The sequence below is a fragment of the Peromyscus californicus genome, unplaced genomic scaffold, assembly GCF_007827085.1.
Source record: "Peromyscus californicus insignis strain IS unplaced genomic scaffold, ASM782708v3 Scaffold_4__1_contigs__length_199733344, whole genome shotgun sequence".
NCBI classification, from domain to species: Eukaryota; Metazoa; Chordata; class Mammalia; order Rodentia; family Cricetidae; genus Peromyscus; species Peromyscus californicus.
Window position 1 is genome coordinate 60,224,846 of NW_026294562.1, and position 23,356 is coordinate 60,248,201.

At 47.7% G+C, this 23,356-nt stretch overlaps 1 protein-coding gene and 1 long non-coding RNA gene across 17 annotated transcripts in view; both read left to right on the top strand.

The window, feature by feature from the left end:
* Positions 1-14,162, top strand: part of LOC128124454 (uncharacterized) — a 95,402-nt gene extending 81,240 nt beyond the window's left edge. For 6 of the 16 annotated variants that reach the window (XR_008222874.1, XR_008222876.1, XR_008222875.1 and 3 more), the window contains 2 exons: positions 3,030-3,125; positions 13,170-14,162. This is a non-coding gene — a long non-coding RNA (uncharacterized LOC128124454). Of the gene's footprint in view, positions 1-2,267; positions 2,298-3,026; positions 3,126-11,583 lie in introns of all 16 variants that reach the window. The other 10 variants (XR_008222867.1, XR_008222863.1, XR_008222870.1 and 7 more) reach the window with 10 other exon arrangements.
* Positions 14,163-16,492: 2,330 nt separating this feature from the next.
* Ascl2 (achaete-scute family bHLH transcription factor 2) lies at positions 16,493-19,215 on the top strand. The gene is made up of 4 exons (XM_052760111.1): positions 16,493-16,604; positions 17,053-17,165; positions 17,306-18,154; positions 18,715-19,215. The coding sequence occupies exons 1-3, from the start codon at positions 16,493-16,495 to the stop codon at positions 18,134-18,136; spliced, it is 1,056 nt and encodes a 351-aa protein (XP_052616071.1). The 3' UTR covers positions 18,137-18,154; positions 18,715-19,215.
* The last annotated feature ends 4,141 nt before the right edge of the window (positions 19,216-23,356 follow it).

Sequence of the window (23,356 nt, forward strand, 5' to 3'; positions counted from 1 at the left end):
TAGTTATGGACTATTTTAAAGGGTTCTGGGAGTCAAACTTGGGTCCTCTGGAAAAGTAACGAGCATTCTTAACCACTGAGCCATCTCTCCGGCCCCAACACCTGTCTTTCTGTGACTAGTTTATTGCATTTAGTATCGTGTCCTCAAAGCCTATGAATTTTCCACGTTTTTCTTTTCTCTTTCTTCTATCTCACTATGTAGACGAGGCTGGTCTCAAACTTCTGATCCTCTTACCTGGCCTCCTTTGTGCTGGGTTTCAGGCATGCATCACCACATCTGGCTAAAATGTCCTTCCTTCCTTCCTTCCTTCCTTCCTTCCTTCCTTCCTTCCTCCCTCCCTCCCTCCCTCCCTCCCTCCCTCCCTCCCTTCCTTCCTTCCTTCCTTTCTTCCAACAAGGATTAACATATCCCAGGCTGGCCTTAAACTCACAATGTAGCCAAGGATGACCTTGAACTTCTCCATCTTCTGAGTGCTGGGATGATGGCATGAGCACCATGCCTGGTTTATGGGGTGCCGAGGATTGAACCCAGGGCTTTGTGCTTGCCAGATAAACATGCTATCAAACCGAGCCACATCTCCAGATCTCCTTCATTTTTAAAAACTATATCGATTGATTGGTTGGCAGGGGGTAGGGTGGGGTGGGGGGTGATTGCCACAACGCACATGTGGAAGTCAAAGGACAACTTGTAGGAACTGGTTCTCTTCTTCCACTATGTGAGCCCCTGGTATCTAATTCAGATTGTCAGGTTTGGTGGCAGGTGCAGATTACCTAATGAGCCATGTCACTGCCCCCCTCCATTGAAAAAGCAGAGTATTTCTTTTTTTGTATATGGGTGTTTTGCCTCCATGTATGTCTGTGCACCATGTCCATGAATTGCCCACAGAGGCCAGAAGAGGTGATCAGATCTCGTGTAACCAGAACAACAGAGAGCTGGGGTCCATCATGTGGAAGTTGTGAACCTAATGCCTGTCGTCTGCAAGAGCCGCAGCTACGGAGCCATCTCTCCATCCCATCCTCTCCTTCATGTTTAAGAATGGCCGACTACATTGTGCTTATCCATTCTCGCCCCCCACCAATAGTGAATGTGGGCTTCCTCCACCCCTTGGCTGTTTTAAGAAATACTGCTGTGAACAGATGTACCAGTATTGTGTCATCTCCTTTTGGTGTCTCTGCATACAAATTATTTTTTCTGCATGTATGCATATGTATCATTTTCCTCTGACTAAGAATGTTTTTTCCTTTCCTGGTTTCACATAATATGATCGTGATGTATTTTCTTTGTTCTTAGGTTTTGCTGAGCTTTCTGGATCTGTAGGCTTATGATTTTTATCAAATTTGGAAATTTTTCAGTTATTTTTTTCTCCGGGTGTTTTTCTGTCTCATTTCTCGTTCTCATTCAGGAGCTCCCGTGTGTATTAGACGTGTGCTTCTCACCTTGCCTGTCTGTGCTGACCTTCAGATGGGACCCCCTTCTGTACCGTCAGCTTCACAAGCCTTTCCTTCCACAGCATCCAATTTGCCACTGATGCATTTTCCACCCCAGATGCTGTTGTTCTTGTCTCCAGAACTTCCGGGGATGTCTTCTGCTCTTGTAACTAACTGCCTCCTGTGCTTCTCCTTGACATTCAGCATGGGAAACTAAGCCACAGTAATGTTTTGCTGACCTTGCCTGTGACCTGTTTTGTGACACTGTTCCTGGGGAGATGAAGAAGTGTCTGTTTCCCCCACATAGTTCCTTTTGCCTGATTTTCAGTCACAGCAATGAGAAAAGTTATTAAGACAGTTGGGTACTAGACATTGTAACTTAAATCTTAAAAATATTTGTTTAAGATAGGGTATGTGTGTGTGTGTGTGTGTGTGTGTGTGTGTGTGTGTGTGTGTGTGTGTGTATTCATATGTACATGTGGGTGCCCACAGAGGACAGAAGAGGACCCCCTGGAGCTGGAGTTATAGGAAGTTGTGAGCTACTCAACATGGGTGCAGGGAACTGACCTCTGGTCCTCTGCAAGAGCAGTAGATGTTCTTAACCAGTAAGTTATCCCTCTAGCCCCTATCTTCTTCTTTTCAATATTGATTTCATTTCCACACCCCCACCCCGTGTGTGTGTGTGTGTGTGTGTGTGTGTGTGTGTGTGTGTGTGTGTGTGTGTGGTGTGCATGCACATGAGCGTGTGCAGGTGCACTTGGATACATTGCACAGCATGCCTGTGGAGGTCAGAGGACAACTTTCAGGAGCTAACTCTCTTCTTTCCACTATGGCTCCCAGGGACTGCACTCAGGTCACCAGGCTTGCATGGTGAGTACCTTTCTGTGCTGAGTCATCGTCAGGCCAAGTTTTAGTCCTTTTGGCCCCAGGTATTTTTTGTGTTTCTGGTTTCCAGCTCTGTCCTGGGCATGGCTGAGTTGCAGTGTGGAGTTACACTTTGATGTTTTGGGGTTTGGAAGGACTTGAGTGATGCTCATTTAGGGTAATGTTCCTTACTCCTGAAGTCCACACACAACACTTAATGCTTTCTGAGTTATGTGGCCCCCTGCTATGGCTGATGGACAGCCCAAGTGAGAGCTGGGCTCTGAACTGAGTCCTCAGCATGATCCTTGCTCAGCCTCTGACTCCTTCCCATAGAAGCCTTGACATGCTTCCATGACTCTGGTGACTCCTGGACCACAGCAGGGAGAGTCTCTCCATAGGAGGAGGGCATCACCAGGCCCTCCACTGGGTGCCCATCTCATGGGACACTGTCCTTTGTGGCTTTCTGAATTGGTTGTTTCTGTTTTAGGAAAGGGGAGCTTCTATTCTGTCCCTATAACTTTATCTTAGTTATTAATGGAAACTCTTCCTCAACTTAAAATGTTTTTTTGCTTTTATACTTGTTGATATTCCTGTTTCTGGTGTTTTTCTAATGTTTTGTTGATATTTGGGCCCCTGGGGATTGAACCCAGGTCTTTAAGCCCAATGAGCACATGATTTTACCACCAATATATACCCCAGCCCCATTATTCCTATTATTTTAAAAATATGTGTCAGCAGGGCCTGATGGAATATGTGTGTAATCCCAGCAGTTGGAAGGCTGAGACAAGAGGAACATGATTTCAAGACCAGCCTGGCCTACATAACAAGTTCAAGGTTAGTCTGGGCTATATACTTAGACTCTCTTAAAAAGCAAAATAAAAACAAAAACAAGAGTATCTCTTATCTTGGTAAGACTTGTTTGTTTTGGAGGTGTGTTGCTTAGAGGCAGAATACTTGCTTGACATGCCAAGAGGCCTTTGGTTCCATCTCTATTATGAGAAAAAAATTAAAGCTTATTTTATTGATTTTTTAAAAGTCACTTTTGGGGCAAGTGTGGTGGTATATGCCTTTAATCCTGTTACTTGGAAAGCAGAAGCAGGTGCTCTCTGTGAGTTTGAGAACAGCTTGGTCTACATAGCCAGTTGTAGGCCATCCTGGCCTACACAGAAAGATCTGGTCTCCAAAAAAATCATTCATTCACTCATTCATTCATTCACAATCAGCCTTTGGTCTGTGGAGCTGTCTCAGTCAGTAAAGCTCAAGCATGAGGACCAGAGTTCAATCCTCAGCAGCTGTGTAAAACCTACTAACCCAGTGCCAGCCAGGTAGGGCCAGGAGGATTCCTGGGACTTGCTGGGAGGGTAGCCTAGCCTGGAAGAGCTCCAGGCTCAGTGAGAGTCCCTGTCTCAAAAAAATCCAGTGGAGAGTGATTGAGGAAGACACCCAACCTCTGACCTACACATTCACACACATGCACGTGTACCCTTCACACATGTGCACACACACGAACATGCATACACACTTACAAAATCAATTTTTCTAACAACAAATACTGGTAGGAATATGGACTAATGCAGCTGCTATGGAAATCAGAATGGTGATTCCCTCCAAAACCCAACACAGCTATGCTGCTCCTGGTGCTTATGGACAGGACTCCAAGCTAGCAAACCACAGATACTCACAAGCCCATGTGCATTGTTGCACTGTTCACAACAGCACTTATTGATCAGCCTAGATGCCCCATGACTGTTAAACAGATAAAGAAAATGTGATCTATATACAGAATAGAGTGTTATTCAGCCAGAAAGTGTGAGATTATGTCATCAGCAGGAAAATGGGTGGGAATGGGGATCATCGCTCTAAGTAAAGTAAGCCAGGCTCAGACCGCCAAACACTGCGTATTTCCTCATATGTGGAATCTAGATTTAAAAAGAACAGCAGGCTGGCAGGTGGTGGCACACGCTTTTAATCCCAGCACTCAGGAGACAGAGCCAGGCAGATCTCTGTGAGTTCGAGGCCAGCCTGGTCTACAGATCGAGATCCAGGACAGCGAGGGCTACACAGAGAAACCCTGTCTTGAAAAACAACAACAAGAAGAAGACAAATGTAGAAGGGAAGCTGTTTAAGAAGAGGAAGAAGCCGGGCGGTGGTGGCGCACGCCTTTAATCTCAGCACTCTGGAGGCAGAGCCAGGCGGATCTCTGTGAGTTCGAGGCCAGCTGGTCTCCAAAGCGAGTTCCAGGAAAGGCGCAAAGCTACACAGAGAAACCCTGTCTCGAAAAACCAAAAAAAAAAAGAAGAAGAAGAAGAAGAAGAGGAAGAAGTGAGGAGTGGAAAGAGTGCAATGGAGGTGTGAAATGATCAAAGTACATAACACAAGGGAAAAAACCCAGTTTTTAGGCCATTGACTCAGTTTTGAGTCTTTGTCTTTGGGAGTTATGTGGAGGTCCTCTCCTGTTACCCAGCTCTTGACTTAAAATTTTAAAGTATTTATTTTATGTTATACATGTCTACATGTGTATGTGCACCTACATATGGTTGCCAAAAGAGGGTGTCAGATCCCCTAGAGTTGGAGGACAGATTTGTGAGCCACCCAATGTAGGTGCTGGGGACTGAACCCCAGTCCTCTAGAAAAGCAGTATGTACTCTTAAGTAGTGAGCCATTTTCCAGCCATGATCTTCTGTCTTTTGTTATACACGTGTGTGTGTTTATATATATATGTATAGATAGATAGATAGATAGATAGATAGATAGATAGATAGATAGATAGATCTGTATAGTGTGTGTGTCTGAATATATACCATGTGAGTGCAGTACTCAAATGAGACAGGAGACGGCTTTGTGATCTACCATATAGGTGCTGAGAATGATTCACTATCTTGCTGACCTTCCCTGATCACTAATTATCTAGGTTTTTGTTTTTTTTTTGAAATCTTTCTTGATGTTCTAGAGTCAAACGTGTTGTTCATTTCTGTCCTGTCTTTCCTGTTTTGTAAAGTATCCTCTTATGGTGAAGTCAAATCTCTACAGGACTTCATAGGCCTTGTTCTCACCACACCACCTTCATTTAGGCTTGTGGACACCCTCTTGGCTTTTCTTGTGTGTGTGTGTGTGTGTGTGTGTGTGTGTATGTGTGTTTGTGTGTTTATGTTTGTTTATATATATATGTACATGCATGTTTGTGTGCTTATGTGTATGAATGTTTGTATATGTTTGTGTGTATATATATGCATGTACATGTGTGTATATATGTTTGTATGTATATATGTGTATGTGTTTGTGTGTTGTGTGTGTGTGTGTGTGTGCATAGAGGCCAGAAGTCAACCTCAGGTGTCGTTTCTCAGGAGCTGTCCACTTTGGGTTTTTTGAGCTTGATCTCTGTGGGACCTAGGGCCAACAAACTCCAGGGATCCACCTGTCTCTGCTTCCCCAGCACTGGGATTACAAGCACACCACCACACCCGGAATCTGTGAAGGCCTTGGGGATCATGCCTGCCTGGCAGACTCTTTATTGACTGAGCCCTCTACCCAGCCCTTCCTCCTGATTACTCTTTGACTTTAGAGAGAGCCGCATGTCACCTGGATCTTCCTTTCGGCCTTTTTATTGCATCTGCCACCGTGCTTGCCACACTCCTTTCCAGGTTGTCTTGCCGTGCACAGGAACATCCCTGGAGAATATCTGCTGTTGTGGATATGGCAGCTTCCCTCATGGTTTGATGTCTGATGAGTTGACAGGGGGCCAGTTATCCTCTGCCATCAGGCTGAGTGGCTTCTTCTTAATGGCATTGTCTAATTCCAGGGCATGGCCTGGAACCAAGCTGTCTGTCCAAGGCCTCAGTGAGGTCTCAGGGTGTCACAACGGTAGGCAGTTTGTGTTGAACTAGCTGATCCTTTGCTTCTTACTCACCAGCAGAGCCTTGGAGAGTTTCCCCTTCTATTCCATGAGACCCGTAGATGGTCTACATAGGCTCCGTTGCTATCTGAGAGTCACAGAGCCCACTGATGAAGAAATGACAGTTGTTGAGGGATGGCTGTGTTTGCACCATTCCCAAGGGGATGGAATGGGGTGGCCTGGGGACCATACAGGCAGATGGCTCTCAATACAGCATTTGGAAAGCTGAGACTGAATCCCAAGGGCCAGGCCTGATCTGACTGCGTTTGGCCAGACTGTCCCTGCTTGGAGGTGGAGCTCAGACAGTGGGAGGCGAACTCCACACTCAGGAGACGAGAGTAGTCAAAGGTCCACCTCCAAGGGCAAGGTGGAAATCCAGCTGGAGAAGATGCCAGGTCACAGGTAAATGACTATGGGGAAAGAGGACGGTACCCATGTGGCTGACCTGTCATGGCTATGGAGACATCTATGTGGAGAGGACTTAGGAGGAACATGGGCTGAAGGAAAAGAAGTATAAGATAAGCCTACTATGAATTCAGTTTGGGAAGCTGTGGAGGACTGAGGTTCAGTCCTCATGTCACATGGATAGAAATTGTGGCTTGCATTAGGACCTTTACCTGCTGTAGTACTGTCCCAAAGCTAGACGGGTGGGAGAGATTGCTCAGTGGTTAAGAACACTTGTTGCCCTTGCAGAGGACCTAGGTTCAATCTCATATAGAGATTCACAACCACTCCAGTTCCAGAAATTCTGAGGCCCTGTCCTTTTCTCTGTAGGTACCGCACTAATAAGGTGCATATATGTATACATGAAGGCAAAACACCCATACCATAAAATAAGATAAATACTGGATTTTTAAAATTAGAAAATATTTATGTGGTTTAAAAGGTCAATATTTAGGCTACCTGAGATTTCGCCTTGCTGGATGTGAGGACCTGAGTTTGAACTTCAGAATCTACATAAAAAAAAGCTAGGCTTGCTCACTGCTTGCAATTCCAGGGGAGGCAGAGACAAGAGGATCCCTGGGACTTGCTGACCAGTCAGCCACCTGATAAAAGCCAGTGAGAGGCCCTATCTCAAAAAAAAAAAGTAGATGCCACAACACCTGAGGTTGTCCTCTGGCTGCCATGTGTTCCTGTACACATAGTGCACATGTATCCCACACACATGTATGCCCATACCCACATAAACATGTGTATGCACACCCACACCCACACACATCAAAACCAAAATAACTTTTTGTAATGCATAAACAGGACCTGAAGTTCCAGATGCAGTGGCTGTTTTTTTGCTGGGAAACTTGGTGGGGTTTTTTTTGTTTGTGTGTTTGTTTATTTTGTTTTATGTCTGTGGTAGCATTTGTTCGCTAGCAATTCAGGGCACGTGACACTGACTATGTAGCCTGCAAAGCAAGACAGATTTGCTATCAGGTTCTCCGACAAAGCTGTTCTGCCCCTACCTGAGAGCTCAGGGATGGAGACTCAAGAGAAGTCACACAAGCCGGGAATAGAAGACCACTGCAAAGGAGAGGCACCGAGGAGATGGCGTGGCACATGCCATATCGAAGTCTTCCAGCTGTCTTCTGAGCATAGTCACACTCCACACACTTCATTGAACCATTCATTCACAGCATGTAAGCTTCAGCAGAGTTAGCCTGTATGCACGTGTGTGCCATAGCATGTGTGGGGATCAGATTCCCTTGAGGGTCAGTCCTCGAGTTCTGACTTTCTGGACAAGATTTCTTCACTGTTCACAATTGTCTGTTCTCAGCCAGCTGGCCTTGAGTTTCCAGTAACTCTCCTTTCCATCGCCCAGCTCATCACAGCAAGACTGTGAAGACAGGAATGCCAGGCTTTGCATGGCTTCTGGGAACTCAGATCCAGGCCTCTGGGCTTGCATGCATGGCAAGCACTTTATGTGCTGAGCCATTTCCCTACTCCATAGAATATTGTGATTAAAAGGAAATCCATACCCTGTAGCCACCACCTCCCCCTCATTCTTGTCCCTGTGTCTGTTTCTGTTTCTGGGGATTGTCCTATTCTGGACATTTCTTGTAAACGAAGTCATATAATATGTGGTGTTTGATTTTGCCCTCTTTCACTGACTCATCTCTACCAACACCATGGTGCCCACCAGTGTTTCAGCTCTTCTCTTGGCTGAGTCATAGTCCCTTTGGGGTCAGCTCATGCTTTATCCATCCATTTGTCTGTTGGACATTTGACTGTTTCAAAACATCCAACATGGAGACTACATGGATAAGGATAGAGCCAGGGTTCTACAAGAGAGACATATGAGACTCACGTGTCCAGGAGAGAATTGCTTGCAGAACAACAGAACTGCCCCGTGTTGAAGGCTGGCAGAAGTCAGAGGTCAGAGGGTGTGGGTAAATGAGGTTAAGAAAGGAGGGGGAACCTAGGAAGACACCAGTCCCTAGTGAAATGTCACCTTGAAGCTGAGGAAGATAGGGTAAGCTTGCAGAAAGTGAGAGGGTCAGGATGAGGATGGGGTGGCAGAGGTCAGAAAGGTGCTGGGTGGGATGAGACACTGGCCTGATAGGAGTCTTGTGGGATATTTGTACACTGTGTGAAGATGTACGGCTGTGATTGGTTTAATAAGGAGCTGAACAGCCAATAGTCAGGAAGAGGGTATGGGCGGGTCTTCTAGGCAGAAAGAGAAGAAGCAGGAAATGAACCTAGGTGTGAGAGAGATACCAGGAGATACAGGACAAGTCAGGCATACAGAAATGGAGTAGTAGTACAGAAAAAAAGCCACATGGTAAAACATAGATGAATAGAAATGGGTTAATTTAAGTTATAAGAGCTAGTTGAGAACAAGCCTAAGCTAAGGCCAAGCTTTCATAATTAAGTCTCTGTGTCATTATTTGGGAGCTGGCAGCCCAAAGAAAAATTCATCTACATATGTCCAATGAGGAGGCTTGAATATCCAAACAGGCCTGAGAAAGCTAAGAAAAGTTCTGGACAAGGAGCCGGACGTGGCTTCCTAGTCCTATAGTCTCTCAGGCAGGCCAGTGCTCAGTGTACAGAGGAATGGCTACTGGCCACTGCCTGCAGGCTGGAGCCAGCCACCAGTGCCATGTGCCAGCAACATGTGCTAAGCTGAGCCATGTGACAGCAGACAAGACAGTTTAAGATTTGTCTCACATGGTCTGAGAACACTGCAAGTGCTTACTTAGTAAAGCCAGGTCCAGACACAGAAAACCTCTAAAAAGGTACAGTATGTTTAAAAATGTACTCAGATGCTAAAGAAAGAAGAGAAAATGGGTGTAGTCAGTCATAGAAAAAAATAGTTTAAAAATAATAAAGTCATGTCTTTAAAGAAAGAGTAAAGCAATAATAATAATAATAATAATAATAATAATAATGCCACATAAGGATAGGAAATACAGAGGATGTCTGGATCCTGTATGGTGCTTTGTTGACTTTGAATTTCTTGAATGCTGATGAGGGAATGGCAGCTGCTGAGAGACATTGGATTGTGGAAGAGAATACTGAATTAAACCAGCCTGTATACTTTAGAGATGGACTTCAGGATGGAAATTGGGAAATACATTGCATTGGGGGAGAAGCTACGCCTCCCCCCCCACCCCGGCCCGCCATGGGAAAGGAAAAACTATGGATTCCTCCAAAGCTAATAGAGATCAGATTTGACCAGGGGAGACTTCCTGAGGATCTTGGTTACAGACATGAGGGAGGAAGACTTTGGAAAGACTACAAGACAGGTGACGTGTATGCTGATCCCTCTGCATAGGAACAGCTCTAAGATTGGATGAGACATGATAAATCTTATTGGATACAGAGTCCTCATGACTTGTTATTACATGCCATCCTTTCATATGGCATGGATAGAGAGAGATTTGGTTATACAGTCCAAACAGACTTACAAAAACAGATGCCTTTTACCTGCTCATACATAAAACAAAACATCATCTTTAACTGACTTGTGCACACTACACATTCGATACTTGTGTTAATGCAGATATGTGTGTGTGTGTGTGTGTGTGTGTGTGTGTGTGTGTTACCTTTAAAAGTTTATGTGTTTTTAGAAAAAAAAAAAGATCAGACACCAGTAAAGTAGCCCAGGTGATCCAGCCTCTCAGAATGCCTCTGTTGCAGTTTCCTCAAAATTCTGCATCCAGAACAACTTCAAAGCTATGAGCTGAAGTGGTCAAGCCTCACATACTACTCCAGCCAAAACTTCAGATAAGCTCTACACTTTTCCATCACACAGAGACTATGTAAATATATATATATATATATATATATATATATATATACATATATATATATATATATATATATATATATATATATATATATATATATATATATTGCTAGCTCTCTCAGGACTTGACCTTTATTCCAATTTTCTCAGGATCCCCCAAAGATGCTGTCACTCCCAGACAACAGGAAGCAATCTAGAGAACATGATACCCACAATCCCAAGAGGTGGGGTGGGTGGCTTTTGGTCATTCAATTGATTATGGATGTTTATCATTGTTTAGGGAGATTGGTTGCTGATAGGAATTCCAACCACGCCCCCATGGTCATACATGCCCGGCGGGACACTTAGTCATCTCCGCCTAGTCATTTCCGGGTCGTATGTCCCTCATGCCCCATGCCCCATGGCTACGTGGTCATGTAGTGACACGGACGTGACCACGTGATCTATGCGCATGCGTGGAATAGCCACATGGCCTGTGTGCGCAGGTGCATTCTGGCCTTTATAAGACAGGCCCCATGTTCCTGGCTCTTTTTCTTTCATGTGTCCTTCCACAGGCCTGATCACATCTATCCCTTTTTCTTTGTCTTGATAAAACTCTTGTTAGTGGATTCTGTCGTGTTTCGTGACTTTTCCTTGGGGGTAAGAGCACCGCTAAAAAACCCATCAGTTACACATTGTTGTTGGTCATGGTCAGGGAAGAAGCTGAGCAAAAAAACATTAAATCCAAGGATCTCTTTCTGAAAGGGAAAAGGGGGAAATATAGTATAAAAATGGTGGGATAAAAGGGTGGATTGTTGAGTCTATTTTTGAACAACCACTAGCCTCAAATATTTGCATTGCTATGGATTTTTATATATTGATACAAATTTAAGGTTATTTTTTTATATATACTGTATGTATGTTTCTATTTCTTGTTTAAGGTTTTGTACCTATGCAACTCATTTAAAAATGTGATGTAAAGTTCCAGTCCTTGAAGCTATTTAGCATAATAAAGAAAGACAGGTTAGTAGTTAGTCATCTACAACAACCAAATTTACAGTCATGTTAGATATGTTTTTAAGGTCAGAGATACATTTTAAATAGATGGTCTTCAAATACTTCAAAGACCTACAGAATGTAGCATTTAAAATGTTTTAATAACATAAGGCTTTTCGTGACAGTGAGACACATCTGCTCCTGGCAGCACCAGTTTAGTTCAAAAGAGGATAAAGAGCATTGAAGAAACTCCATATGGAATTTACTTTCATTTGTGGCAAAGTTAGCCACTGGGCAAAGAAACTGCCCTTGCCTTGACTGCTAACAGAATGCTGTCCAATTTAGACACGCAGAACACAAAAGAAGGCAATTGCTGAACTTTGCCAAGACGAGATAGGACAGTCCTTCAAATTCCTGCTTCACAGAAAAGTCTGTCAGATACTCTAGGCCCAGGCTGAAGATGGATCCTTCAAAGTAGCAGAGGAACCTTGGGGTGATTAGATGTCTCTGTTTCTTAGTTTTGGAAGTTGCTTGCTCTACACTTTCTGTTTATGCAGGTAATATTATATCCTTCTCAGGTCTTCAGTGGAGTTAAAGACTAAATAGTTATAGTTACAGTTTTCCTTGTTACCAAATTCAGAAAAGAAACTCACAAAAGACATATAAAGTATATAAGGTTGAAAGACATAAAAGCTTAAGTTGTTTATCTAAGAAAATATTTTGAGGTCTAAAAAGATAGTTTTAGGTTGGTAATACAAGTTAGTATAGAAAGTAAATTAGGTACAAAACTTTTGACTCACCAAGATAGGATAGATAATGGAATATTTTCTCTGAATTTTCCAAATACAGATAGACTGGACATTGTAAATGTAATTCTTACCTGATAATTGTTCTTTGTACATAGTTTTACTATGTTGGAGTTAAAACCTTTCCTTTTTATTTAGACAAAAAAGGAGAAATGTTGTAGGATATTTTTTATACACTGTGTGAAGATATATTGCTGTGATTGGTTTAAAGAGCTAAAAAACTAAAGAATAGCTAGTAGCTAGGCAGGGGGGTATAGGTGGGACTTCTTCCAGGCAGAGAGAGAGAGGGGAAGTAGGAGATGAATCTAAGCATGAGAGAGATGCCAGAAGATGAGGAATAAGTCAGACATACAGAAATGGAGAAGAGGTTAAAAAAAAAAAAAACATGTGGTAGATGTAGATTAATAGAAATGGGTTAAGTTATAAGAGCTAGTTGAGAGCAAGCCTAAGCTAAGGCCGAGCTTTCATAATTAATAAGCTGTCTCTGTGTCATTATTTGAGAGCTGGCTGGCGGGACAGAGAAAGATGTGTTACAAAGTAGGGTAGATGCCAGCCTGGGAGGAAGGAAACATGGTGGGACCTCTGAAAGGACTGAGTCTCAACAGAGGCTCACTCCTAGGAGTCCTGAGTCTTAAGGCGTCTTGCAAGCTCTGCTCCCGAGAGCCAGAAACCAGCTGTGGATAGCAAGCTAGATGGAGAAACTACAAAGCCTATGAACAACAACAACCAGCCCAGAAAGATACCCTCAGAGGTGCAATAGTGTCACATCTTGGTAGTAACCAACAACTGCCGAATTGGCTCTGTGGCTTGATCAACAGGAGGGAATTCAGACCTGGTCCTATAAACCTAGCCAACTACCTGTGGCTGGCGAACTCATGGACGCTAGAAGAGAGCCTACCACAGCCGTTTTCTTAAACCAGTATACTCTCTAACTGCATTCTAAATATTTGTCCTTGTATCCACAGGTTAAATGTAGCTTAGTCCTCATCAAAGAAGCTTCTTTTTACAGCAGATGGAGACCATTACAGAAATCCACAAATGTTCAAAATGCAGAGAACAACTGACTGTGGATTGCCCACCCCAGCTGACACATTTATAAGGCAATCCCTACACTAAAGACTCAGGAAACATGGAGTAAGAAGGGGCAAAAAGATTATAAGGGTCAGAGGATCAGGAAGTCTGCTTCTAGATTGTGTCTTCTATATATGACCGAAAAGCTATACCCAGGAAATCTCAACCATATGGCTGACTATACTTTTAAATAAGATAAGCAATGAAAATTTTTTGTCTGAATTTGTCAAATGTTACTGGACTAGACATTGTTAATATATATAATGGAGTTTTTTGTTTGAATCTGTCAAATGTTAATGGACTAGACATTGTTAATGTAATCTTGACTGTGTATATTGTATATACTTATTGGATATAATTTTTCTTGTATTAGTTATAAGCTTTTTTTATTTTTAGACAAAAAGGGGGAAATGTGGTGGTATTGGGTTCTCCAAAATATTGTGCACCCTAATAAACTTATCTGGGGTCAGAGAACAGACAGCCACTAAATACAAAGGCTAGAAAATGGTGGCACTCACACCTTCAATCCTAGCATTCCAGAGACAGAAATCCCTCTGGATCTCTGTGAGTTCAAGGCCACATTGGAAACAGCCAGGCATGGTGACTCACGCCTTTAATCCCAGAAAGTGAGCCTTTAATCCCAGGGAGTGGTGGTAGAAAGCAAAAAGGTTTATAAGGCGTGAGGACCAGAAACTAGAGGCATTTGGCTGGTTAAGCATTTGGCCTGGTTAAGCATTCAGGCTTTTGAGCAGCAATTCAGCTGAGACCCATTCTGGATGAGGACTCAGAGGCCTCCAGTCTGAGGAAACAAGACCAGCTGAGAAGTTGGCCAGGTGAGGTTGGCTGTGGCTTGTTCTGTCTCTCTGATCTTCCAGTGTTCAACCCAATACCTGGCTCAGGTTTGATTTTATTAATAAGAACTTTTAAGATTCCTGCTACACTATACAAGATCTGAAAAATGACATCACCAATGGACAAATGCCAATGTGAATGGGGAAACTTTCACAGGGCTCCACCCCTAGCTGAAGAACGACAATCAATTAAGGCTCTGAAGGTGGAAGAATCCGTTTTCTCCAGGGGTGAGCTCCCTGGTAGGTTATTGATTCCAAGTGGCCAGTCCTAAACATGTATGGGCAACACTATGGATTCAGTAGGGTGTGTGTGTGTGTATGTGTGTGTGTGTATTAAACTAATAGTTAAAGGAGAGGTCACGGGTTTGAGAGGGAGTGAGGCAGACAAGGAAGGAGTTGGAGTGGGAAGAGGAAGGGGTGGAAATGATATAAATACAGCTCTCATGTATGAAATTCTCAAAAAACTAAATTTTAATTTAAAAAAATCTAGTTGAAGGCCAGGTAGATGACTAGGACTACTGTCCTCCACAGTCCCAAGATGAACAACGCTTGAACATATCAGCAGAGCGATGGCTACAGTCCCACAGAGTCTCAAGAACAATAACCTATATGGTAGAGCCCTGGGACTGTCCCCACCCTGGCTCTGCAGCCTTCACTTGATGGTGTAGAGTGAAGGACATCTCTTGTCATTTTGAGCTTGTCAAGAGGGAATCAGGGAGGAGGGGTGAGAAGAAATGGCTCAGTGGTTAAGGGCACCTGGGTCAGATTCCCAGCACCCACATGGTGACTCACAACTATCTGCAATTACAGTTCCAGGAGATCTGACACTTTCTTCTGATCTTTGTGGGCACTAGGCATGTACATGTTGAACAGACACACATGCAGGCAAACACTCATATGCATACAATAATAAATAAATAAATAAATAAATAAATAAATAAATAAATAAATAAATAAATAAATAAAGTTTTTTAAACCAAGGAAGGGGTCTGAGAATGTGTCTCAGTCACTAGATTGTCTAGCAGATACCATGTACAGAGAGCATTGAGTTCAACCCCAGGCATCATATACAATGGGTGTGGTGGTGCATGCCTGTAAACCCAGCACTCTGGAGATAAAAGCAAAAGGATAAGAAGCTCCAGAAGTGCAAGATCATCCTTAGCTACATAGTGAACTCGGGGCTAGCCTAGGCTACAGGAGGCCCTATCCCCCCTCCCTCCCCAAATTAAGGAAAAGTAAACAAAACAAAACAAAAACTCAGGGAAAGGCAGGGAGGCAGGCAGGACAGCAGTGGCCTCTGCAGATCAAGGTTTGTCAAGGAGCCAGGATACAATCTGCTTTCATTCATTTTGTATGTGTGTGCATACTTCTGTGTGTGATGGTGCACACAACAATGTATATGGGGTTTGGAGGATATCTCAGGTGTTGGGCCTCCCCTTCCAGCCCATTTGAGATAGTCTGTTGTTCATTTTTGCATTTGTGGAGCTAGTTGGCCTGGGAATTCACAGGGATTCGCCTGTTCTCTGTGTCACAACTTGGCTTTATATGGGTTCTGAGGATTTGAACTGAGATCCTCACACTTGCATAGCAAGCACTTTACCCACTGAACACTCTCCCCAGCCCAATTTCTGCTTCTACTTGGATTGCTCCACAAGACAGAGAAGTGACTTGTCTCATTCAGGTGCACTGAGCAGGCACCCAGACAGCAGCGACTCACAGCGCACCTCCCCCACACAGCATGACGGTCAAAAGGCTAGTTTAGGAATATAGAGCCCCAATGGATCCTGGTGGTAAACGCTCCCTGGCAGTGTGGAAGCAGAGAGAGGCCCTGAGTCCCATAGACCTCCCTCAATCGTATATATACACGGAAAGTAACTCCAGGCATCCAGACCCGCCTGATAGACTACTTCAACACTATAGGTCTTGGCTCAGGAGCACCTAGTCCTTTTTGGGAATGCTGGACTTGCTATGACCCTGAGGGCACACAGTTCCGGGACAGTGGGGTAGGACTGAGACTTTTCCAAGATCAGTGCATTTCCCTGCCCCTTCAACTCTCCCTCCACCGGCCTCAGGGGAAGGATGGTACTGACAGGCCCGCTGGAATCCTGAGAAGTATCGTTGAGCAAAAAGCCCAGGAACTGAAACAGAACTAGTCTGGCTAGATTAAAGAGGGACATCGGGAATAGAGACCCAGACTTGGAGAGCTGGCTGTAAGATGCAGATGAGAGAGAGCTTGAGAAAGGAGGGGTCAGAGTTGGCTTGATTGTATCCCCTCATGTCAGGGCACCGGGTCCTGAGGCTCCTTGAAACCACAAAGGCATCGGGTGTGCATGAGGGACGGAATGGGAACAAGGTGTCTGGGGAACATGAGATTTCCCAAGACAAGTCTGAACCATTCCTCAAGCCCACCTCACACTCAAAGGGGGACAGATGTGCACCAGCAGTTCGTGGACACTGGGGTCCGGGAGGAGGAGCAGGGTGGGGCGGAGTGGGCGTGGATCTTTGTTTGAGACACTCCCCATCTCTGGAGCCACGCGCCAGGCGTACGCTTCCTCCTGGCCCAGCATAGGACCGCGCCAGCTGTCATTGGCCAAACGGACGATCCCAGATTGGCCGAGACTCCGGCTCCCGCCTCCTCCGCCAGGGGGAGGGACGTGGGAGCGGGTTCGTGGCGCGTGTGCTCTGGGGGGTGCGCGCGCGGGGATTGGGGGGTAGTTGTCGCGCTCACCTACTTCTTGGCTACTGCAAAGCCTGGTCGGGTTCCTCACCCGGCTACGCTTTCTAGGTGTGCAGCGACCTGGTAGTCATTGGGGCTTGAGTGCTGAGCACCAGGGTGGATATGGATGCCTGTAAATTACACTCAGACCCTTTGACAGCCCCTAGGGTTGTGGGACTTAAGGAGTACAGTCCGGGATCTGTACTCTAGGACTTGTCGAGGACTCACTAAGCACCTGCCCGGAGCATGGGGGCGCAGTAGTCTGCAAACTGCACCCCGGAGGGGTGGGGGTGGGGGCTCGCGGTGTCAGCTTTGCAGAATGTGTACGCCAGGGGGGAGGGTGAAGCGTGGCGGGAGGGCGAGGCGAAGGAAGGAGGGCGTGAGAAAGGAGGCGGCGGCAGGCGGAGGAGGGTTATCTATACATTTTAAAAGGAGCCGCCTGAGCCGCGCACAGGGAGACTAGGGGAGGTCTGACCGCACGCGCGGGACACGAGCGCACCACGCTTCCCTACTCTCAGCCCTTGTACAACACGGGGTCCTAGGGCTCCAGAAAGTCAGCGACCGGTGCCCCAGGAAATCCTGCAGCAGTGCCCTGCCTGAGACCGGTGGAGGTGAGAGCGTTCGCTTCCCACCGCACCTGGTTCTTCGCGGGCACTTTTCCTGTAGCACCCAGAAACTCATAGAAGGCGCCCGAGGGCTGGATGCGAGCTTGATGGACGGTGGCGCGCTGCCCCGACTCATGCCCGCCTCGTCTGGAGTCGCTGGAACCTGCGCTACTCGGCGGAGACCCGCATCCCCGGAACTGCTGCGCTGCAGCCGCCGCCGGCGATCTGGAGCAACTGAAGCCGGGGGCGGCTCGGCCGCCGTGGCACGCCGCAACGAGCGCGAACGCAACCGAGTGAAGCTGGTAAACTTGGGCTTCCAGGCGCTGCGGCAGCACGTGCCGCACGGCGGCGCCAGCAAGAAGCTGAGTAAGGTGGAGACGCTGCGCTCCGCGGTAGAATATATACGTGCGCTGCAGCGGCTGCTTGCGGAGCACGACGCGGTGCGCGCCGCGCTTTCCGGGGGGCTGCTAACACCGCCCACTCGGCCCTTGGCTGCCCGCGCGCCTCCCGCTGCCTCCCCCGCCAGTGCGTCGCTGTCCTGCGCCTCTTCATCCCCCGACCGCGGGGGCAGTTCGGAGCCTGGCTCCCCGCGCTCCGCCTACTCATCGGAGGACAGCGGCTGCGAGGGAGAGCTGAGCCCCATGGAGAGCGAGCTACTTGACTTTTCCAGCTGGTTAGGGGGCTACTGAGTACCCAACCCCTCTAAGGTAAATTCCAGGGCGTCGGGAGGAGAGGCAGTAAGGGAGACACGTGGTGGGCGGGCCTGGCGCTTCGCGCCACGGGGACCCATTGCAGCCAGGGCTCGGCCGGGACGATCACTTCGATTTCGCGCACGCTTCATTTTTCCTCAACCTTTTTCAAGCCTGAGCAAGACCAGCGTTTGTTTGTCCGGGATTGCAAAACTTCCTCTCTGGGCTCTGCTGAGGGTGGGGGAGGGGGAGGCTAGAGGAGGGGAGCGGCCTCAGGGCCGGGCCGGCGAAGTCCCTGTGCTGGCGGAGCCCGGCCGAGTCTAGTGCTGGAGGCGGGGTGAGTTTGCATTGCAAATCGCGTCCTGGGCCGGGGTGCCGAATGAGTCGGCGGGAGCGGGCCCCTGAGTCACCGCGAGCCGACTCTGAGCGTGCGCCCCGCCCCCGTAGGCGCCTCGGAGCGGATCGAGGCACCCATGAACTGAGACTCCAAAACTAACCAAGCAAACTGAAACTGCCTGCTGCGCCTTGGGAGGTGGGGCGGTGTCCGCACACATTAACGCGTTCTGTCCTCTTCACAGCCGCATCCCTGATTGTCTCCTGGTGGACAGACCCGCGCTTCTTGCCCACGGAGCCTGGACCGATGCTTTCTAGTGCAACTTGACCAAAAACCAAGTGCTGACCTCACCTGGGCCTCCACCTCGCGAAATGGACCTTCCATCTCCCAGTCTGTATGGCACAAGGACTTGGAGATTTCTCAGGAGAAAGGATTTTACAATGACAATCTATTTTTTACAAATTAACCTGAACTGCTGGAGGGACTCTACTGAAAATATGAAGACTTATTTTTGTACAAAGGATCCTTAGGCTTGGAGCACAATAAAGATTGTCTCTGCCCCTCACCCCCGCTGTCTAGAACGTTCCAACCTGGCCAAAGTTTGGGCCAGTCAGGCCCTGAGGGCAAGATGCCTGGCTGCACTTTTCCTCTTCTGAAGCCCAGCCTGGCGCTGATGTTTGGCCAGTGTGGGAAACCTGCTGTTGTAAAGTGTACTATTCTATAAAAGTTGTTTTTCATTGGTGTTCGTACCGTCTCATCCCTGTTTCCTAGATGAGGGCTAGGCCTGGGTCGATAGTAGTGGCTGAAACTTCTCTGGTGCCCCACATTACATGGGCTGGTGCATAGGTGTGAGTGCCTGCTCTGGCCATCTCCCCACAGATGGCAAAGCAATTCAGACACCTTGGAGGCCAAGGGCTTTCATGCAGGTGTCTGTGAGCCAGTGTCTGCCCTGCAGGGCTGCTCGCCCCTGGGAGAGGGTCTGTGCGAGAGGGGCAAGTGCAGGGTGCTAGGCTGACAGTAGTTTGTGGTGTGTGGACCATTGACTTCTCATCTCTGGACTGTGGGCATCTCTAGGCCCAGGCTCGCTTTTCCTTACCAGCTGGGTGGCCCTTGGCAAATTGCCTAGTTTGCAAATGGTATGGAGTCTAAACCTACCTTCCAGGTTTTGGGGGTGGGGGGTGGAAAACCTGTCCATGAGCTTGCAGCCAGCATGTGCTAGGCTCCTGTGCTGGCTGCTAGGGCTAGTGGCCATAGTTAGGCCCTGCAGATAGCTGTCTACTGCAATTGCAAGATTCTGTAGTGAGCAAGGAAGACCTGGAAGCTTCCCAAGGACTCCCCACCCACGTTCCCTAGCCCAGGGAAGCAGGCTGTGATTGCTAAGATATTACCCAGCTCCACCTTTGACCCTGAACCTCTGCAGCTTTGAAGTCTCCGTGTGTCCAAAGCTCCCTTTTATTGCAGGGTTTTGGGAGGGGCTGAGGGGATCCCAGGTGGTTTTAAGGTGCTTCAAGCATCCCTTTCTTCAGGAGGGAGTGGTTGGAGCACAACCGTTGGAGCTGTGGGAAGCGGGAAGGGCTGTGCCATGGGGCAGATGTCTTCCATGTACCTGTGGTGGCTGTACAGAAGGCTGTATACAAAGTCATCTGTGTCAGTATGATGGCAGGGTCCCTTCTTCCCCCACAGGACCCAGAACCCGAAAGCCAGGGCCAAAGTTGAATCTAACTTGGGTCAAAGTCTTTCAGCTGCTATGATGAGGATCAGGCTCGGCTGGGGTCAGCCCAGCCCGACTTGGGGTTGCAGGACTGAGTGGACCTGCCTTGGAGGACAACATAGAACAAACAAATCATGGCCACTGAGGGAAAGCCACCCTTTTCCCCAGGAGCCCATTGCCAGCCAGTGTCTTCACTGAGCCAGGGGACCTGAATTGTCTCATGGTTTCCTTCCGGTATCTCAAAGTGGTTTGTGGGAAGGGGGCGGGGGCGTTGCTGGAAGCGTGAGCCTCCCTGTGTACAAAAATCCTCAGTGATGTCAATAGTGTGCACCTGTTGTGTTATGGGATATCCGAAGTCTTCCTTAAGCAACTTTATTGGCTCACACGTGTAGTCTGGACACGTAGGAGGCTGAGACAGGAGGATTGTTGTGAGTTTCAGGCCAGTCTGAGCTCAGGGGTGGGGGCGGGGGCGGAGGAGGCAGGACAGATGGCTCAGTGGGTGAAATCATTCGCTGTGCAAGTATGAGGACCTGGGTTCAGATCCTCAGAAGCTGGATTTCCAGCACATCTGTAATTCCAGTGCTCCTACGGGAAGATGGGAGGTAGAGGCAGGGGAATCTCTGGACATGCACAGGCCAGCCAGGCTGGCGCACACAGCAGAAAAGCAGGAGCCCCTGCGTCAAGGTGGAAGGTGAAGACCAACACCTGATGATGTCCTCGGACCTTCGTGCATGAATAGTCTCATACACAACACAGGCGCAAAGGAACTTTTCTGCTTCATGAACTGAGGGTGTATTTGGTGTGCCAGATAGAAACTCCAACCTCAGGGAACTTGCCTTCTCCTGGAGACAAGCCTATTGGCAAGAGGCATGGACCAGATCATGGGCAGCCAGGTGAAAGTTTTGCTTAAGCCCACAACCAGGTTGTGGCTTAAAGAGGCTACTGCTGCCCCACCCTGCTTCCTGCCTCCATGCACTTTTGAAGCACCTCCAGATTGTATGATTTCCATGCCTAAGGAAACCCCAGCGCCTTTTATCACCCACAGTGATGTAAGTGCAGCTTCCCAGCCAGTGACAGCATTCTCTCTCTGATCTGTAGAACCAGGCAGGCTCCATCCCATGTCCATACACCAAACTTGCTGGATAGATAGATCTCTTAAGCCTCTTGGAAGCAATCTGTCCCAGGTATCATGTTTGGAATCCCTCACCCTGTGTTGCTTGCAGATGGTAGCCTGAGGGACAAGAGTGGAGCTCTTTGGCAGTGCTCCTGTGCCTGTAACCTGCCTCAAGACATGAGGTGTGGCACCGTATAATTCATTATCCAAACTTATCCCGACAGGGCCACTGTGGAGTGTAGAAGCGCTATTTACAAGCAGCCAGACAACAGGTGAGTCACCTGAGCTGCTCCTCTGGTCAGAAAGTCCCTTGAGCTGTCAATTACAAAACACCAATCCCCACTGATTAGGTGCCTCCGAAGCCACAGAACTTGATCATGGAAGGTAAATGGCATTCTGACCCTGGACTTCCATTCTTCCCCGAATAGTCAGGAGTGGTGGCCCCACAGCTGGCCTGGGGAGGGCACCCCCAACATTTGGTATTCTGGGTGAGCAAGCTAAGGCAGAGTAGACGAAATTCTAAACAGTCTTAGTAAATAAGAAACGCAGAGCCAAATACAGGGGTAATAGCTGAAGAGATCAGAGAAATAGAGAATAGCCACTGACTAACCTTTAGCTTACCACCAATCACAGTTTCCCACACAAGAGCTCTTCACTAATTCTCTGATCTCCTCGGCTATTACCCCTGTATTTGGCTCTGTATTTCTTATTTACTAAGACTGTTTAGAATTTCCTCTACAGCAGAGTCTCTCCTGGCCAGGGCCCCTCATGGCCCAGAGCCCCTGGCTTGCCCTAGGCTCTGCTGGAGTGGGGGTGGGGAGCAGCAGAGCTCTGCTGCAAGGAGAGACGCCCATTCCAGGCAGAAGGAGATCTGAATCAGTTTGGGGAGTGGGGGCAGGGATAGCCTCTCGGTGCTCTCAACCATGGGACAAGGTGGAGTAGTGCCTCAGAATGGTTACCATCCACAGAGTCAGGCTCAGGGTCATACTGACCCTGGCAGGGTTGAGTGAGGAGGTGGAGGGCAATCCAGTGACCTGGGATCCAGGGAGCTTTGGGAATCCTCTTTTGCTTGTGATCAATAACTGTTCTTGTCTCTCTTTTTTTTTTTTTTTTTGGTTTTTTGAGACAGGGTTTCTCTGTGTAGCTTTGTGCCTTTCCTGGGACTCACTTGGTAGCCCAGGCTGGCCTCGAACTCACAGAGATCCACCTGCCTCTGCCTCCCAAGTGCTGGGATTAAAGGCGTGCGCCACCACCGCCCGGCTGTTCTTGTCTCTTAATTACTGAGACCCCCAGGGAGTACCAGTGTCCTATGGGCTCTGACTCAAAAATCACTTTCTCCCAGATGTTTCTCTCCACATTGTGTGTGTGGCAGGGTGTAGTCACTGACACACAAGGACCCCAAAATGGGTCAGGGAAGTTGCCTGGGTTGAATATCCTCTGAACTCAGGTCTCCAGCCACACATCCGGGGAATCTTCACTGGCACCACCCTCTGTGTTACGTGTGCCACGTGCAGCACTGACAACCCACCTAGGAGCCCAGTCTCTGGTGGATGCCCTCTTCCGGATAGCCAATGTGTCCCTTGTATAGTAGTGTCTAGGGGATGTGCACTGGGCCCCAGGCTGCAGCAGAGGTCTGGGGTTGTGTCTGGTTCCCTCGCTTTCTCGGAATCATCTATACAGTACTGACCTCATGGGGCAGCCACCTGGCCTCTGAAGCCCCGGGGTTCAGGTGAGCTGTTTAGACCCGTCTGTCAGCCAAGGCCATGTTGCACAAGGTTCTTTTCATTCCAGGGCAGCACCATTGAAGGCACCATACTCCCCAGGATACTGTCTTCCCAAGGAGGTCAAGGCAGCCCTGGGAACCTAGCTGTGACTCAGCCTTTGGAGACCCAGAACCCTGAACTCTACAAGAATCCAGGAACAAACAAACCCTCATGCTGCGCGATGCAGAATGTCCAGGGCAGGCTGAAGAATGCCTGGGGCACAGAGCAAAACAAGTGGTGTTTCAGGAGGCTCCTGCCCTCCATCTTTCTTTGCTTTTTGAGCAGCCACGTGTCTCCA